The following is an 18,706-nucleotide window of genomic DNA, read 5'->3' on the forward strand; positions in this document are numbered from 1 at the left end:
ATGAACTCCAGATGTGGTTTTACAACCTGGAAACTTCTCTCTCCAGAACTCATCAGAATTGCCCCCACCAACCCATTTCTCACGAGCTGCTGAAAAACAGATGGCAAGGGTGTGATCCCTTTCCCTCGCCCTCTCTGCTCATGACCTACAAAATTCAGGGTCTACTGAGTGCTGGGTCCAGAACCACCCATTTCTCTTAGAAATTTTAAATCTGGCCATTCCGCCACCTCATAAATAAACTTGGGTGCTACCTTGTTTTAGTGTGTATAGGCTGCTGTAACAAAAATACCATACACTGAGTGGCTTGAGCAACAGAATTTTTTTCTCACGCTTCTAGAGGCTGAAAAATCCAAGGTCAAGGCAGTAGCAGATGTGGTATCTGGTGGGGACCCTCTTCCTGGCTTGCAGACAGCCATCTTTGCCCTGTCCTCCTTGACAGAAGGGGCGAGGGTGCTCTTTGGGCTGTGGAGAGGTCTCTGATAAGGACATTGATTTCATTCATGAGGGCTCTGCCTGTGTGACCTTACCCCTTCCCAAAGGTCTCATCTTATAATGACCTCACCTTGGGGTTATTATTTCAATAAGATATTGGGGGGGGTGTATAATTCCATCTATAACATATGTTTTCAAAATTTCGTGATAAATAGTATAATGCTTTCTAATTTCCAACCAGTTGTGACATCTGCTAACTCATTTCACACTTATAGCCTCTTTATGAGATCAGTCAAGTAAGTCCAACTGGCCCCATTTTTAAAAAATGCAGAGACCGAGTAAATTTCATGTATATCTCTGGGCCTCAGAGTCACATAACTCTTAAGTGGAAATTAGATTATAAATCTTAAAACCCCAGTTTCCTCTGCTAATTGTTTTTCTTCCTCTTTTTGCTGTCTTCATTTGTTTTCATTTTAATGGGCATCTTTTGATATAAAAGCCAGTGGTATTGTAGTAGGCAGATATTTCCAGTCTGGTAACTTAGGGACTCGGGAAGGATAGGAATAAAAAGCCACATCTGAGATGTAGAGGGGAGAGAGGAACTAGGAAGACTGGGACCTGTAGTTGTTAATGAGCTGTCCAACTTGATTTTATGGCCTCGTGACTTTTTGATGCTGTAGCAATAAACTTTCTTGCTTATATCATGGCAAATTTTATGTCCCTCAAACTAATTAAAGTAGATTCTATTAGTACCAACTATTCACAGATTGAACTCAAATCCATTCCCTGGTTGGCCTTAGTGTTGCTTCAAAATAACTCTTAGATGCTTAGAGGACGGGTCACCACCTGCCTGACAGGAAACCTTTGAGATTTGTCCTTCTCCAAGGAGGGTAGTGTCTGTTCTGTGCCCAGACACACCCAAGTGTGAGGATCACCTCGGGCCAAGTGAGTCCTTCTTGTCAAATGCAGTGACTATATCCTGGACCTACCGTTTGTGTCCAAGGAGGCTTACCTGCCCGTTGCCTGTGTGGGAACAGTGACCTGTCCTGGGACTGTGAACCTCCTGCAGGGTCTTAATCCCAGGGAAGCCATCAGAGTCTGACTGGGTGATCCCCACCCCTTCCAGGGCCTGGCATAGCTGCCCTCCTTCAAGGCCATGGCTAAAGATGGGGGTTGGAAGTCAAGAAAAAACAGTAAATCAAGGGGAGTATGAAGAGCAAGCAAATAAGGTTCTTCACTCCATCTTCTTTGCCTCAGAAAAAAATTCCCTTACCACCGATTTAGCTGGTGGCCCTGTAGCTTGCCATGCACTGTGTAAGGGAGCTGGGGAGCTTTCTCCGAGTATCTCCTCAGTACTATTACTTCTGCTTCAATATTACACTTCCAGAAATTTGATTACTGTCTAAAGTCCCGTAATCGCCTGCCTAGACATTTTCAATTTTTAGACGACATTTCAATTTGTATTGAAAACACATTACATTGATAGTAGCAGCGAAAGTGAAAACTGGTACGTATCTTCTGTGATCCCAGATGGTAAGAAACTTTCAGTAACATATCAGAGACACATAAAAAGGAACGATACTTTGATTTATTTGCATATGGGAGATGACTTAAAAGCAGGAAAGAACTCTTTGTGCACAGAGCAGCTCCTAATTTGGCTGCTGCTACTCACTCAGGTGACTTGGCCTGAGGGGAAGGGGGGTGAGAGGTCAGCTCTCAGAGAAAGAGGGAAAGGGCAGGGGAGAGCAGCTACCTCAAAGGAGTCTGGTAAAGATGCAGTGGAATAATTTCAGCTGGACAAGTATATGTTAAATTTATTGTGCTCTCATTGTCCGACGCAGTGAATATATCCTGGACCTCCTGGAAAGTGGGAGAGAGAAGTTTCTAGTGTTCGCACACCACAAAGTAGTCCTGAGTGCAATTACAACAGAGCTTGAGAGAAAGGTAAGCTCCCTTTGAAATTCAACACAGGATGCTTCTGTTGTTGGTGTGTTGGCTGCTGAGTTGTCCTGAGCAGGTTGAGGGCAGGTCTGAACCAAAGAAGTGAGGTGATGTTTCCAGAAACATTGCTAAGGACTTTCCAAAGAATTCTCGCTTGTAGAACAACACTAGGGTCAGAATACTTCCCAGCAGTGTCCTTGAACATCTTCCCTGCCCTCTACAGATAGGGCTGGAGCCTTGCTTTAAGAACAAGGATCCACTGCAGGGCACCTGGGTGGCTCAGTGGGTTAAAGCCTCTGCCTTCGGCTCAGGTCATGATCCCAGAACACATTCTAGGATCGAGCCCCACATGGGGCTTTCTGCTCAGCAGGGAGCCTACTTCCTCCTCTCTCTCTGCCTGCCTCTCTGCCTACTTGTGATCTCTGTCAAATAAATAAGTAAAATCTTTAAAAAGAAAAAAAACCCACAAGGATCCGCTGGGACCAGGGGCTCTTTCATGACTCTGTAAATAAGTACAAGATTGTCAAAAAAGGAGGTAGCAGAAATTCTCTTGTGTGGAAACAAGTATTTGCGTGAATACCCTCCTCTCTTCCTCTTGTTCTTCCTTAGCACCATCAAAGTGGCTTTATTAGTTCTACATGGGCTACGTGCAGACTTCAGTACAGAGTTTGTGGTCCTTACTATATTGAATGAAAAATATCCAGAAAGATTTCCAAGGATGTTCATTAAAACGAAACACATCAAATAAACAAAACTTGTGAGGTTGTAACAGTTATGGAAATGTTGCCCAATCTTCACCAGTTTCTGCATGTAGAATTAAATCAGGACAGTTTAAACACATTGTATTTTTACCTCCCTTTTCATTTTTGGTTAAATTTAGGACCATAAATTGCTTTTTTTTTTTTTTAAGGTTTTTTATTTATTTATTCGACAGAGAGAGAGGTCACAAGTAGGCAGAGAGGCAGGCAGAGAGAGAGGAGGAAGCAGGCTCCCTGCTGAGCAGAGAGCCCGATGCAGGACTCGATCCCAGAACGTGTTCTGGGATCATGACCTGAGCCGAAGGCAGAGGCTTTAACCCACTGAGCCACCCTGGGGCCCCATAAATTGCTTTTCGACTTCCTTCATCTTTTACTACACTTTATGTAATCAATCTTTCTTTCTTTCTTAACTTCTTTCTTTCAGAGAGAGCATGTGTGAAAATGCGTGCAGTAGGGGAGGGGCAGAGGGAGAGGAAGAGAGAGAATCTGAATGCAGAGCCTGAGATGGGGCTCGATCCCATGACCCTGAGGTCATGACCCAAGCCAAAATCAAGAACTGGTAGCTTCACCGACTGAGCCACCTGGGCACCCCTGTAATGTTTCAAACATAGAGAGGAGTACAGAGAAACATACAGCAGGCACTTACATGTTCTCCACCCAGATTTAATAAATTAAGTGTTTTGCTATATTTATTTCAAAGTGTGTATGTTAAGTAATAACATACTTAGGCCCCTCTGCAGCCCTCTAACTCATTCTCTGTCCTCCCCACCAGATGTAACCACTGTCCCCAGTCCTTTTCTCCATGTTGTCATATTTTATTCCAAAAGTGTATATTCTTAATATATAGTCTCCTCTATGTATTTAACATACGTAAATGGCAGCGTAGTGTGAGTATCCTGAAATTTGCCTTTTTGCTCAATGCTATTTTTGAGATTTTTCCGTGTAGTATTATACCTATAGATCATCCGCCATAACTGCAGAATAGGATCTCATTGGGTAACTGTAGCACAGTTTATCCATTCTCCTCGTGAGAGACATGGAATTTTACTTCCAGTTTTTGCTGTTATATGAATACTGTCACATACATGTGTGTACGTGCACATGTACACACATTTGTGTGCATTTGGGCATGTCCAGGTGTGATGTTGCATAACCATTGGATAGGCTTGTCTTCAGGTCTACCGGGTATTGTCAGATTTCTCTGCAAGGTGTGGTAATTCACATTTGTAATTACACCCGCAGCATTTGGAAATTCCTGCTGTCCTGAGCGCTCACTAACACTTAGTATTATCAGACTTTTTACTTTTGCCAAGCCAGTGAAATGAAATCTCAGCTCATTCTTATTTTCCTTTGCATTTCCCTGACTACCACTCACAGTTGTGTCTTTTTGTATGTTTAGTAGTGATTTCAGGGTGTCTTCTATAAATATTCTGCCTGTTTTCCTGTTAGATGATCTTTCTCTTACTGATTTAGAAATATTCTTTATAAGTTATCTATCAGTTAACAATATTTCTTTTCGTTTTGTTGAAGTTTTATTGAGCAAAGTTCAATTTTTGCTTTAGTTGTTATAAATGAATTGCATTTCAAGTTTATTAGTTTTTCCTATATGGTTTTTAATTTTTATGAATGAATTAAGAAATCTTTCCTTATGTAAGGTCATAAAGATTTTCTCCTGTGATTTTTTTTTCCTGAGAATTTTAGAGGTGGTTCATTAATACACCTGGGTTTGAATTTTTTTTTAGAGATTTTATTTATTTATTTGACAGAGAGAGATCACAAGCAGGCAGAGAGGCAGGCAGAGAGAGAGAGGAGGAAGCAGGCTCCCTGCTGAGCAGAGAGCCCAACGCGGGATTCGATCCCAGGACCCTGAGATCATGACCCGAGCCGAGCCGAAGGCAGCGGCTTAACCCACTGAGCCACCCAGGTGCCCCTGGGTTTGAATTTTGTATATGCTGTGATCCAGGAAGCCAGCCAATGGAATTAAAAGCTATAATCCCTGGAAAGGAAAAATCAGAGCTGTCACTATATTCAAGCAACTCAAGACAGTTAATTAGAAAACTATCAAAATGCGTAAGAGTTTAATACGGTGCCTAGATTCCAAATAAATATACTAAAATAAATAGCCTTTTTAATGTACCAATTATAACTAATTAGTAAATACAGTGGAAAACAAGATCAAATTCAGAGCAGCAAAAACATATAAAGCACCTAATAGTAACCTCACCAAAAAGAGTGTAGAGACTGATGAGTTGGAGGGACTTGGGCCATGCTCCAGAGCAAACACTGTAAAATACTAGTCCTTCCCAAATGAATTTGTAGGTCTAACTCAATTCAAATAAAAATGCCAATTGGGTATTTTAAGGGAAGGAACCTTATATTATTATGCTAAAGGAGTCTCAAAAATTGAGGAGAGCTATCTAAGACAACTTTGAAAAACAAGAAAAATGTTGATAGACTTGTGCCTCCAGATATTAAAATCTGTTATAAAAGTCAGCCATGCTAGTCCAAGAAATGGTGGTCAGAAGGGTGGAATAGAATGGATAGCCCTCTTTAGTATTAATAACTCTTTAGTTGAATAGCCCTGTAGTATTTTAAAAAAGTATAATCAAGGAGTCATCAAAAATTAGGCTTAATTTATTCAACAAATAAAGTTGGGTAATTGACTAAGTAATTGGGTGGAATACTTAAATGAAACTCAGCTTCACTATTTATTAAATTTCAGACAAACCAAAGCTCATTAAGACCATAAAGTGTTAGAAGAAACTGTAGATGAATGTATAGCTGATCACTGGGTGGGGAATGACTTTCTACACATAAAAACAGTGAAAGGAATCACAAAGGAAAAAATTGACTTAAATTACCTAGAACTATGGATCTGTTCTTTCACACATACACACAGTGGCTAGACCATGGGGGGTTTTCATACATTTGGTACCTTTTCTCGGCAATTTGGCATAACTTAAGGCACACTCAAATTTTTCCAAGCTCCTCTTATAGGATCTTATCCTAAGGAAATAATGAGACCAAAGATTTATTTATAATAGCAAATAATTAGAAACCTAAATGTTTGTCAGTAGGTATTCTGTTAAATAAGAGCCTGTTCAGCCATAAAACATAATAATGTAGATCCATCATTCTTTTTTTTTTTTTTTAAGATTTTATTTATTCATTTGACAGAGAGAGATCACAAGTAGGCAGAGGGGCAGGCAGAGAGAGAGGAGGAAGCAGGCTCCCCGCTGAGCAGAGAGCCCGATGCGGGACTCGATCCCAGGACCCTGAGATCATGATCTGAGCTGAAGGCAGCGGCTTAACCCACTGAGCCACCCAGGCGCCCCCTGTAGATCCATCATTCTTAACTTCGTGGAGATCACAGGAGCCTTTAAGAACCTGAGATGAAAAACTTCAACTCTACTGAAAATCAAATACATGAAAATTAGCCTATCACATCAGCAGAGGTTTTATAAATGTGCAGTGCTTAGCATAATCCCCTCCGGTTCCATCCATGTTGATGCAAATGGTGGGTATTCATCCTTTCTGACCGCTGAGTAATATTCCAGTGTGTATATGGATCACATCTTCTTTATCCATTCGCCTGTTGAAGGGCATCCCGGCTCTTTCCACAGTTTGGCTATTGTGGACATTGCTGCTATGAATATTGGGGTACAGATGGCCCTTCTTTTCACTACATCTGTATCTTTGGGGTAAATACCCATTAGTGCAGTCGCTGGGTCATAGAGTAGCTCTATTTTTAACTTTTTGAGGAACCTCAACATTGTTTTCAAAATGGCTGCACCAACTTGCATTTCCACCAACAGTGTAAGGGGTTCCCCTTTCTCCACATCCTCCCCAACATTTGTTTCTTGCCTTGTCAGTCTTTGCCATTCTAACTGGTGTAAGATGGTATCTCAATGTGGTTTTGATTTGAATTTCCCTTATGGATAGTGATGTTGAGCATTTTTCATGTGTCTGTTAGCCATTCGTATGTCTTCTTTGGAGAAGTATCTGTCCATGTCTTCTGCCCATTTTTTGACTTGATTATCTATTTTTTGGGTGTTGAGTAAAATAAGTCAAGCAGAGAAAGACAATTATTGTATGATTTCACTTATATGTGGAACATAAGAAATAGCATGGAGAACATTAGGAGAAGGAAGGGGAAAATGAAGTGGGAATTATCAGAGGGAGAGATGAACCATGAGAGACTATGGACTCCAGGAAATGAACTGAGGGTTTCAGACGGGAGGTTAGTGGGGGGATGGGTTAGCCTGGTGATAGATATTAAGGAGGGCACGTATTGCATGGAGCACTGGGTGTTATAAACAAACAACGAATTGTGGAATTCTGTATCAAAAACTAATGACGTACTATATGGTGATTAACGTAATGTAATAAAAAATAAATAAAAATAAATCTTTCTAGAAGATTTGGAAAAAAATGTGCAGCCCTTACCATTGATAACAGTGCAGCAAGCTGGACATGCTCAGACATTACTTATTGGAAAGCAATTTGGCGATAATATCAGGATCCTTTAAGTCTCTCCCTTTGTCAGAGTACTTTGATTTTTAGTAGTGTAGTCTAAGGAAATAACCAAATATGGGCAAAGAACCATGAGCACGTTTATTTTAATCTATCCTTTAAAAACGTTTTAATTCTAATAGCTTTATAGAGATATACTTGGCAGGCAATGAACTGCATTTGGAGTATAGTTTGGTAAGAAGACAGTGAAGGGGCATCTGGGTGGCTCAAGATCTGACTCTTGATCTTAGCTCAGAACTTGATCTCAGACTTGTGAGTTCAGGCCCATAGTGAATGTGTCTGTTGGCCTCAGGAGTTTCCTTGTGCCCTTTGAAATCCCTCCCGTTTCTCCATGCCCTCCCATCTCCAGGCCATCACAGATCTGCTCGTCACTCTAAACTAATTTGCATTTTTAGAGCTCTATATAAATGTGGAATGATTCAGTGTGTACTTTTTAAAAAAAATTTGATTTCTCTTAACATACTCTGAGATTCCTATCTGTTATTGCACATGTCATCATTTCATTCCTTCTTATTGCTGAGTAATATTCTGTTGTATGCATATACCATGATTTTTATCCATTCATCTCTTGATGGGTATTCACCAGCCCATCTTTTTTTCGTGAAAATGAAGCACCTGGATGGCTCAGTTGGTTAAGCTTCTGACTCTTGGTTTCAGCTCGGGTCATGATCTCAGGGTTGTAAGATCGAGCCCCCAGTTTCTGTGATCAGCAGGACATTCGCTTCAGATTCTCTCCTTCTGCCCTTCTCCCCACTCATATTCTCTCTCTCTCTCTCTCACTCTCAAATAAATCTTTAAAAAACAAAAAAGAATCTCCAAAACATGAAGAAATACACAAATGGATAAATTTTATTGTAGCCACATAATGAAATATAAGGATGTTAATAAATATGTTTTAGAAAACCTTAATAATTTTGTTTATTTACAATATAGTGTTTATTGGAGAAAACCAGGATATAAAACTTTGTGTTTAAAAGATTATCACACACATTGAGAAGAGAGCACCTGGCAGAAATAGATCGGTAATAGGGGCGCCTGCGTGGCTCCGTGGGTTAAGCATCTGCCTTCAGCTCAGGTTGTGAAAGGGCCACAGAAGAATCCTTTTGGTGTTAGAACTGGTCAGTGTCTCTTTTTTTTTTCTTTCTTTCTCTCTTTCTTTCTTTCTTTTTTCTTTTTTTTTAAAGATTTTATTTATTTGTTGACAGAGAGAATGAGCACAAGCGGAGCAAGGAGAGAGGCAGAGGGAGAAGGAGAAGCAGGCTGAGCAGGGAGCCCAATGCGATTCAGTGCTCGATCTTAGGGCCCTGGGATCATGACCTGTGCTGAAGGTAGACGCTTAACTGACTGAGCCACCTAGGCACCCCTTTTCTTTTCTTTTTAAAGATTTTATTTATTTATTTGACAGGCAGAGATCACAAGCAGGCAGAGAGACAGGCAGAGAGGGAGGGGGAAGCAGGCTCCCCGCTTGAGCAGAGAGCCTGATGCGGGGCTCGATCCCAGACCCTGGGATCATGACCTGAGCGGAAGGCAGAGGCTTAACCCACTGAGCCTCCCAGGCACCCCTTTTCTTTTTTTAAGTAAGCTCTCTGCCCAACACAGGTCTTGAGCTCGCAGCCCCAAGATCGGGAGTCACATTCTCTCCTGACTGAGCCAGCCAGGTGCCCCTTAACTTTTCAGTGTCTTGTCTGTGACAGAAATTCCTAGGACATGAGTGATGACACTGGTAGGATACACACACATGAGTTGAAGTAAAACAGGACATCTGAATAAGACTGGTACGTCATATCAAAGTTCATTTCCTGGTTGTGATACACTCTAGTTTCACAATATGGTACCACTGGGGGAAAGTGGGCCCAATGTGCAAGGAATCTCTGCATGTTTGCTTAAACAAATGGGAATCTGCAAGTCAACAGAAACTTCCATCGGAAATGAGAAGACAAACAGCTCCGAAAGCAGGGTCAAGGGAGGAATCGTTGCTGTGGCAGGTCGGAGCCAGAACGGCAGCGAGGCTGTGTCCTCAGAGCCGCAGCTGCCGAGCCCCCGCGCCTTGGTGCTGCCCACCTCGCTTCCCTCCTTGTCCCCGCAGCACGTGCCGCACATCCGCATCGACGGCTCGACTTCGTCCGCTGACCGCGAGGACCTGTGCCAGCAGTTCCAGCTGTTCGAGAAGCACGCCGTGGCCGTGCTGTCCATCACCGCAGCCAACATGGGCCTCACCTTCACCTCAGCTGACCTGGTGGTGTTCGCGGAGCTGTTCTGGAATCCAGGGGTAAGGGACGCAGGGGACTTGAATACCCCAGGTGCGCATGCGCGTGGTTGTGGGGCGGAGGCCCGGGTGTCAGTCGGGGCAGACAGAGTTTCCAGAAGCTGTCCCCAGCACCAGTTTTGTCTTCTGGCCTTTCCTGCTTGGCTTCAGAAACGTGTTTCTACTTCCTACGGGTCAGTCTTCAAAGAAATAAAGACTTGCACATCTGTTGTCTGGTTATTAGTTGTTCATGGCAGTCTCCTAGGTAGTAGGATTATCGACTCCATCTTATGAAGGGAATACTGAAGCTTTCGAAGGCCAGGAGGAATCTCAGGAGGCATCCCTCTGTGAGGAAATGGGGGCATAACAGCTCGAATGCACAGCTGTCCCCGAAGGGGAACCTGTGACCGCAGCAGCCACAGCCCAGGCCTCTGGCCTTCCAGCCTGTGGGTTTGTATTAACCGTCACTGTGAGCTGCTTAGCCAATGGGGCCAGTGGGCAACTGCCTGCCGTGGGGGTTCCACTGGCCTTATCTCCTGAGCGGAGAGCTGTGACAGCAGATGTCATTGGCACACAGGGTACTGTTTCGTGATGGGTGGACTTCGAGGCTGAAGGCATATATAGTAGAAACAATGCTCTTGGGCCTTGTTATTTATTACAGGGCTTACCATGTTAAAGAGCCACCCGACCCCTAATCATTCAGACGTCTCCCTCAGTTCTTTAGAAGGTCATGGTTTCTGTTCCAGTGAGAAGAGCAGAGGTGTGCTGGGCTTCTGTCATTTGCCATCAGTATGGCCTCCTAGCAGAGTCAGCGCTGGCTGTTCGTTCCTTCCAGCACTTAGTGCTGTGCCCACCGCTGGCTGGCTGCAGGTTCTAGTTCCCCCAGAACTTGGGTTTGGTTTGGTTTGGTTTTCTCTTGTGTTCAGTGGCAGCTTGTTCGGAGGTAGAGGCTCTCAACCTGCTGACTTGGGGCATGGAGTGAAGTCCTCTGAGGAGGGGTGGTGTGCTGAGCTCAGGGGCAGGGGACTGTGTGCTGTGCTAGCTGGAGCCCTTTCAGGCTTTGGCCCGTACGCACCCTGATTCCCGGACCCCGCAGGTACTGCTCCAGGCAGAGGACCGGGTACACCGAATCGGACAGTCGAGCTCCGTGAGCATCCACTACCTCGTGGCAAGAGGCACAGCTGACGACTACCTCTGGTATGGCTGGCCACCGGGGTGGTGCGGGGGTTGACACCAGTGATCTATTTCCTTCACTCCCTAATGTCTTCCGCTCTTGCTGATGTCTTCATGGCCCTGTGCGGAGGAGCCAGGAGTCATGCCCTTCCCCTTGCACCCGTGAGCATGCCGCGCCCCCTTCACAGCATTCACTCATGGCTTGCTGGGTGAATGAGGATGAAGGCGATATGGTTCCTTTCCCACTGGCCTGAGACAAGGGGGAGGGGGGAGCCGATGGTGAGGAAACATAGGTGCAGGTTTGCTCATAAGACACACTGTCCTGCCCATGAAGGCATTGCTGAGACACGGTGATGTCCCCCTCTGCCCCTTTATGCCATGTATTGGTACATAAGGCCATCCTACAGGGCTGCTGCTGACGTTTGGGAGAAAGTGGCTCCCTGTGGGCCATGTAGTGCTTCCTTAGCAGACCTGGGGTACAGTGTAGGATTCATGTCTGGTACCTAAGCAAAAAGATCTCCAAATGCTCCTTCCCAATCCCATTTACCCCTTGCCTGATTCTAAGTTTCTTGACTATCTCATTAGTTTCCACTACTCGCCTGTCTCCAGCTTTATGACTAAGGGGTCTTACCTTTGCCACATGTGTTGGTTTTTCCTACTCCCGCATCTTTGAATTTATGGATTTGTTCACTGGGCCCTGATTGAGAATTTTGTTGTAATGAGACATTTATTTTCTCTACATCTTCCGGTAGAAAGAATTTTGAACCTGATTGACTCAAACCCTAAATTGGTTTATAGCTGAGAGGAGGCAAATATTTGAGGTTGGGCATTGGCGCCTTGAGAGCTGCAAAGAAGTGGAACAGCATGCCTCCGCCCCATAAACACAGGGAGGGGGATTTCCTTTTAATCAGCCCCCTGGCTCTGAGCAGCTTATATTCATTGCAGCGCCTTTGTCCTCAACAGGCCCCTAATTCAAGAGAAGATTAAAGTTCTGGGTGAGGCCGGACTTTCTGAGACCAATTTTTCAGAAACGACAGAAGCTACTAATTACTTCTACAAGGTAACACCAGCAAATGGCTTCTTGCCCCTGGCTGGGGGGTGAGGGGGGGTGGAGCATTAAGTTTCCACTCAGCCCTTGGGTCCCTGGAGAGAAGGTGTGGGTCATTCCTGTGGATCTCACTCAGCCTCATGCAGAAAAGCAGCTTTACTGCAGCTCGTCTGGAAACCAAAATGTCTTCTCATGGAACTGCCCAGAATCAAGAGTCTGAGTGAAATCAGCAAAATCTTCAAGTGACAGGAAAACTAGAGTCTGAGGATTTGATCTTTCATTTACAGTGAGGAAGCAACTAAATGCTTCCTTCCAGAAGTAATTATTGAGATAAAAAAGACTCAGAAGTCAGATTTTTATTTTATTTTTTTAGTTCTTATTTAAGTAACCTTTACACCCAATGTGGGGCTTGAGCTCATAACCCCCAGATCAAAAGTTGCAGGTTCCTCCAGCTGAGCCAGGTGCCCCCAGAGATCATATTTTTTAATGTAGAATATAAGTTATCATCCTAGATGTAAAGAGTTAATAAGCTAATTGTGAAACAACCTTATTTTTAAGCTTTTTAAAGAACTCTCTAATTCAGTTGAATGGTAAATATTTTCACAGAGCCTAGGTTATTATGTGCCCTTTTGAAAGCAAGGAACTTTATTATTAAAGGATTCTCAACCTTCTCAAACTCAATAATGAGTTTATTTAGAACTCATTTATTTATATTGCCCTTACCCTCACTCTGAATTAGTTAAGAATTTCTGCCTGCTCCTGGGTATTTACCCCAAAGACACAGAGGTCGTGAAAAGAAGGGCCATCTGTACCCCAATGTTTATAGCAGCAATGGCCACAGTCGCCAAACTATGGAAAGAACCAAGATGCCCTTCAACGGATGAATGGATAAGGAAGATGTGGTCCATATACACTATGGAGTATTATGCCTCCATCAGAAAGGATGAATACCCAACTTTTGTATCAACATGGACGGGACTGGAAGAGATTATGCTGAGTGAAATAAGTCAAGCAGAGAGAGTCAATTATCATATGGTTTCACTTATTTGTGGAGCATAACAAATAGCATGGAGGACAAGGGGAGTTAGAGAGTAGTAGGGAATATGGGTAAATTGGGAGGGGAGGTGAACCATGAGAGACTATGGACTCTGAAAAACAGTCTGAGGGGTTTGAAGTGGCGGTGGGGTGGGAGGTTGGGGTACCAGGTGGTGGGTATTATAGAGGGCACGGCTTGCATGGAGCACTGGGTGTGGTGAAAAAATAATGAATAATGTTTTTCTGAAAATAAATAAATTGGAAAAAAAAAAAAGAATTTCTGCCTGAAATACAAGTACAAGATAATATAAATGCCATTTATCAATACTTACTTTGATTAATAATTATATCTATCTTTTTATTCAAGTGGAGCTGGAAATTTCATCAACTACTAGAAAAAGAAAATGTTGCCTCTCTGGAGGAGATTAAAGCAAAAGCGGTTATGTCTCGCTGAGACAGCCTGCCTTCCCAGAGGGGAAGTGAAATACTGATCAGATCTTGGACTTTGCTTCCATTAATCAGGCATGCTCTGAAAGCACAGTATTGCCACCACCATAATCAAATGCCCTACTCAAGTTCAGGTTAACACTTATTTTACTTGGGACAGTGTTTCCTTAACCTTGTAGTTGTTCAGACAGAGGCTGATGAGGTTAGTTCTTAGAGGAGGATGTGCAGATCACAGGAGGCTGACCTTAATGACCCTTAATACCACTCCTCGTTGGGAAGGCTGGGATCCTGAAAGGTGAGACAGTGTTGGGTGCAGGTATATCGGGTAATATGAAGTTCTCACAGGACTGCTCCCACAGTCAGATTTCAGGGCCCCCCCCATCACCAATGCGGGAGGGATTGGGGGGCCTTCTGTTAAGGAACAGTGAAGAAGTAGAGACCAGCTGGAATGAGACCTGATTGTAAAGGGGCTGAAAAGCCAGAGAAGCTGCTTCTGCATTGATGAGGTCAACACAGGAGGGCTCCAAGACACGACGAGAAAATCCTGTGAAAGGACAGGGAAGGGCAGAAATCAGCCCGGCAGAGACCTGCCAGGGATTGAAATGCGGGTGCACCACTGCAAATCTGTGCAAGTGCCAAGTGTTGAAGCCTGGGGAAACAGTGTGCCTGTGGAACATCACGGAGGAAACAAGACAGGAGAAGCAAACTTGCTGCCCCTTTGACGTGTGGGATAGGCTGTCGGGACGCCCTGGTGATGGAAAGCCAGGGGGAGGAGAACAATGTTGGTAGACCCTCTGTGAAATGCATTCCTTTCCTCTGAGGTCCCAGACCCCTACCTCCTTCTGCTTAGTTCAGATTGACATGTATAAGCTCATTTGCCTGACCATCTTTGGCATTTCCACATCTGTGTGGGTTCCCTGTATGTATGCCTATTGATTTTCTCCTGTTTAAAAAAAAAAAAAAAAGTTGACAGACCATCAAAACTAGGCTTTGTCCAAGAGAGTTGCTGGTTTGAGGATGTAGGATTGAGAGGAGGGATGACTTTGGTTTTTAAACTCCCATTTGTTTAAGGGAACCACGATGTCATTAGAAACATTGAAAGCACACCTGGCATGAAAGACGGTCAGGGTTGGGAATTCACACTTGGGAGAGATCAGCAAAGGGGCGATAGTGAGCCCATGGCATTCTCTGGTTGCAGCCGCTGAGCATGATTTTAGCACTGCGCCTTGGCCAACAACGCACAGAGGTGGCTGATGGGTCTTTTGATCATTGGCGGATTTTAGATAGTCAGAAACAAAAAAACGGGAATTTACTTCTCTGTATGTCTAGTATGGGTATGTTTTGTCAACCACTCCAAAAATTAGTTGTAAGCCGTGGCTGAGCACACGGGTTTGGCAGTTGAATTCCACCCTAAGCCCTCGCTGGAGAACGGCTTTGCAGGAAATGAGAACTTGGGAGCTACTTCAATACCAGTTTGGAAAGCTAGAAGGAAGAAGGCATTCCCAACATGAATTCTAGTTTGAGAGCAGGTTCTTTATTGCTCCCACACCATTTCTCCACCACCATCCCCCTTTTCCTTTACTCCACGAGCAGCAGAGAAGAAACAGTGTCGGACCGTAAGGCTGCTCTGGTCTGCGCTGGCCGTCACGCGGCACCTGATGCCATAAAATGGGCAGCCTCCACCTCCGGGTCTCCTCCCCAGCCTCAGTGGCACAGGGAGAGTTGGTGTTGGATCCTGCGCTCTAACTTTGTTGTTTTCTCTCTCTGATGAAGGACCCACAGCAGCAGACAATCTATGACCTCTTCCAGCAGTCCTTTGAGGAAGATGGAAGTGACTTGGAGCTCCTGGAGGCGGCGGAATCCTTTGACCCCGGAAGTGCGTCTGGTGCACCTGGAAGTGATTCTCAGGACCCGGGAGGCACACTGGATGAAATCACATCGACGGGCAGCCCCGTGAAGAAAAGGAGATTTGAATTTTTTGATAACTTTGATAGCTTTACCTTTCCCCTATAGGCGGGGCAAAAAAAAAAAAAGAGGCATTTAAAAATCATGGAAATAAGATCAGGTGTTTTGTTTTTAAAGCTTGCGCTCCCCTTGACGTTACAGCAGTGCTGGCGTCTGTCTCCGGCCCCGCGAGTTACCAGGCCTTCCCTTTCTGATAAGGAAAGGAAACGGGCATTTCCTTTCTGGCCTTTCTGTACGGGACCGTTGGGGTCTTAATCTTAGCTTTTCTGGCTGAGAAACAGAGACAGCCAATTGCAGTAGTGGAATTCATGTTCTTGAAGTAATGTGGGGCTTCCTGTGAAACCCCTGAAATCTGGATTTTTAAAAAATGTACTGTTTGGACAAATATTTGTAGAGCTCCTGATATGTGCCAGGCAGCGTTCTAGGTGCCAGCAGTAATTCCCCAAAAGAGAGCAAGCTCCTACCTTTGCAGAAGTTATATCGCAGGAGAGGTAATAGTTACACATCCTTCAGAGAAAAGGAAAGTGAAGGAGGTAAGGGTTTGGAGCAGGAGGTGAGATGCTTTTCTGTCAGTCAACAGACAGTGGATATATTTGGCTTCATGAACAAGGTTTCTCTGTTGGAATGACAACTCTGCTGCTGTAGGGCAGAAACAACCATAGGTAATACAGAAACAAATGATTATGGCTCTTTTCCAATAAAACTGTAATGGACACTGAAATTCGAATTCATGCAATTTTCATGTGTCGTGAATTTTATTTTTTTGATTTATTTTTAACCATTAAAAAATGTAAAAACTGTGCTTTGTCCATGGGCCTTACAGAAGCCTGCAGTGGGCAGGACTTGGCCTGCAAAGCATGATTTGATAACTTCTAGTTTAGAGCGGCACCATCTAGCAGAAATATACCACAAGCCACAGATGTGATTTTAATTTTCTAAGAGTATTTTAAAAAATAAAGGATCAAATTAGTAGTATTTTCTTTAACTCATCTTTAAAACATTGTCTGTCCAACATATAATCACTATTAAAAACTTAGAAACTTTCTATTACATTCTCACCTTTTTTTTCATGCTAAATCTTCAAGACCCGATGTGTAATTGATGCACACAGCACCTTCCAGCATGGACTAGCGCATGTCGGTTGCTTGTTTCAAGTGCACTTGTGGCTGGTGGCTCTTGTGTTGGCCAGCACAGGTTTAGAGAGCAGTGAGGGGTGTGGGGTGTCATGTGAGATTATAGGTCATGTAAAGAATCAGATTTAATTTTGAACATGAAGCCACTGACTGGTTTTGAACAGGGATAGGAGACAATCTGATTATATTTTAAAAGATCCCTCCAGGGGCGCCTGGGTGGCTCAGTCTGTTAAGCTGCTGACTCGATTTCATCTCAGGCCATGATGTCAGGGTTGTGAGATCACGGCCATCATCGGGCTCCACTTTGGGCATGGAGTCGGCTTGAGATTCTCCCTCTTCCTCTGCCCCTCCCCCCACTCATGTGCACTTTCTAAAATTTAAAAAAAAAAGTCTTAAATTAAGTAATGATAGATCCCTCCTATTTGTATGCATACAATAGATTGGGAAGGATGGTCAGGGAAACAGTTTTGAGAAGAGGCTAGTGAACTACTACAGCTGACCACAGGGCAACACTGGGGCGGGACCCACCTGAGCAGCAGTGGGAAGGAGGTGAGAAGTGCTTGGATTGGATACATCGTGACTGTGGAGCTGAACGAGTTTGAGATGAACTGACTGAGAGGCATTTGAGATGGAGGAGTCTCTAGACCTAGGATTTGGCCTGAGCAAAGCTATAGTGCCGTTGACTGAGATTTTTTAGAAAAGAAAAGAAAAAAGATGAGGAAGGACAGCTAGGTTGGGCAGCAAGGCAAAATCACGGGTTTGGTTATGGACTTGTTGAATTAGACGGAGACACCCCACCCATCTTCCCCTTCGAGAAGCTTCCTGTCCAGTTTCAGGGAGCACAAATAGCATATAGCTTCCACCCGGCCACAACCAGCAGTCCAGGGAAAGCCACTTTGTCCAGGGTTGCACCCTTCCAGGAGCAGCCCGTGTCAGTGACTGAACAAGGCGGGCACAAAGGCCGGGCCACTTGAACCCTGATGCGAGAAACCTCTCCGGGAACGTATTCACTGACAGAGCTGCCCACTGCCCTCTGGGCTGTCTGAGGCTCCAGTTTGCCTCCCTCTGCCTCCCCTCCTTCCTCTTCCTTTGCAGACGTTGATCTCTGATGAACACCTTGTACCCCACACTCTGTGTTTCTCTGGCAAGATCCAAGGGGCTAGGTTATACAGGCTGTAGGATTTGGGTCTCCAGCAGGAGAAGGTCACCCCTCAAGCTGTGAATTCTACCCTCACTGGCTAGAAATGGTGTTTATAGTCTGGGACTGGATGGGATTGAGCAGGTAAAGTGGCTTTCGGGGAAAAAGTGGATCTAACTTATCCCAGAGCATGCCAACAGTTAGGCATGGGAAGAGGAAAAAAGAGGGCAAACAGCAAAGAAAAAGGAAGAAAACCAAAATGGGTGTCCGGGAGCAGGATATTTAAAAAGTGTTTCAGGGGTGCCTGGGTGGCTCGGGCTGTTAAGTGTCTGCCTTCAGCTAGGTGATGATCCCAGGGTCCTGAGATCGTGTCCCACATCAGGCTTCTCGTTCAGCAGGGAGCCTGCCTGTCGCTCTGCCTGCCTCTCCCCCTGCTTGTGCGTGTGTGCTCTCTCTGACAAATAAAATCTTTTTAAAAATGTGTTTCAGGAAGGAAGGAGTTGGCAGCTTTACTTGGTATCATCAAAAGACGGTGGGCCAGGGTTAAGTGAACGTTCTGAGTTAGCCCACTTTTCTTGGCAGCAATGCAAGATGTCTAAGTTGTTCCAGCATGACTGTGTGTGCATTTGTTTGTTAGCCTTGGATGGTTTTCACTCTCGTACTGTTTGCTATGTGCCAGGCACCAGGCCAGACACTTTACCTGTGTTGACTCTGTGAGCCCTGCCTTGGAGGAAGGTAGTTCGATTTTCATGGTGCAGATGCAGAAACCAAGCCAAGGGGGTCTCAGCCAGGAAGTGGCAGAGCAGGACCTCCAGCCACGCCACTCCCTGCAGAACCCACCGGAGGGAGGGTGTACAC

The 18,706-nt window shown here is 44.5% G+C and overlaps 1 protein-coding gene across 2 annotated transcripts in view; it reads left to right on the forward strand.

The window, feature by feature from the left end:
- The window catches only part of SMARCAL1 (SWI/SNF related, matrix associated, actin dependent regulator of chromatin, subfamily a like 1), a 60,420-nt gene extending 44,122 nt beyond the window's left edge, over window positions 1-16,298 (forward strand). For both annotated transcript variants that reach the window (XM_044241570.1, XM_044241571.1), the window contains exons 14-18: window positions 2,274-2,376; window positions 9,751-9,933; window positions 11,006-11,106; window positions 12,046-12,142; window positions 15,386-16,298. In XM_044241570.1, the coding sequence (XP_044097505.1) occupies window positions 2,274-2,376; window positions 9,751-9,933; window positions 11,006-11,106; window positions 12,046-12,142; window positions 15,386-15,625 (724 nt within the window). In that variant the 3' untranslated portion in view covers window positions 15,626-16,298. The remainder of the gene's footprint in view (window positions 1-2,273; window positions 2,377-9,750; window positions 9,934-11,005; window positions 11,107-12,045; window positions 12,143-15,385) is intronic.
- The last annotated feature ends 2,408 nt before the right edge of the window (window positions 16,299-18,706 follow it).

The sequence above is a fragment of the Neovison vison genome, chromosome 3 (assembly GCF_020171115.1).
Source record: "Neovison vison isolate M4711 chromosome 3, ASM_NN_V1, whole genome shotgun sequence".
NCBI lineage: Eukaryota > Metazoa > Chordata > Mammalia > Carnivora > Mustelidae > Neogale > Neogale vison.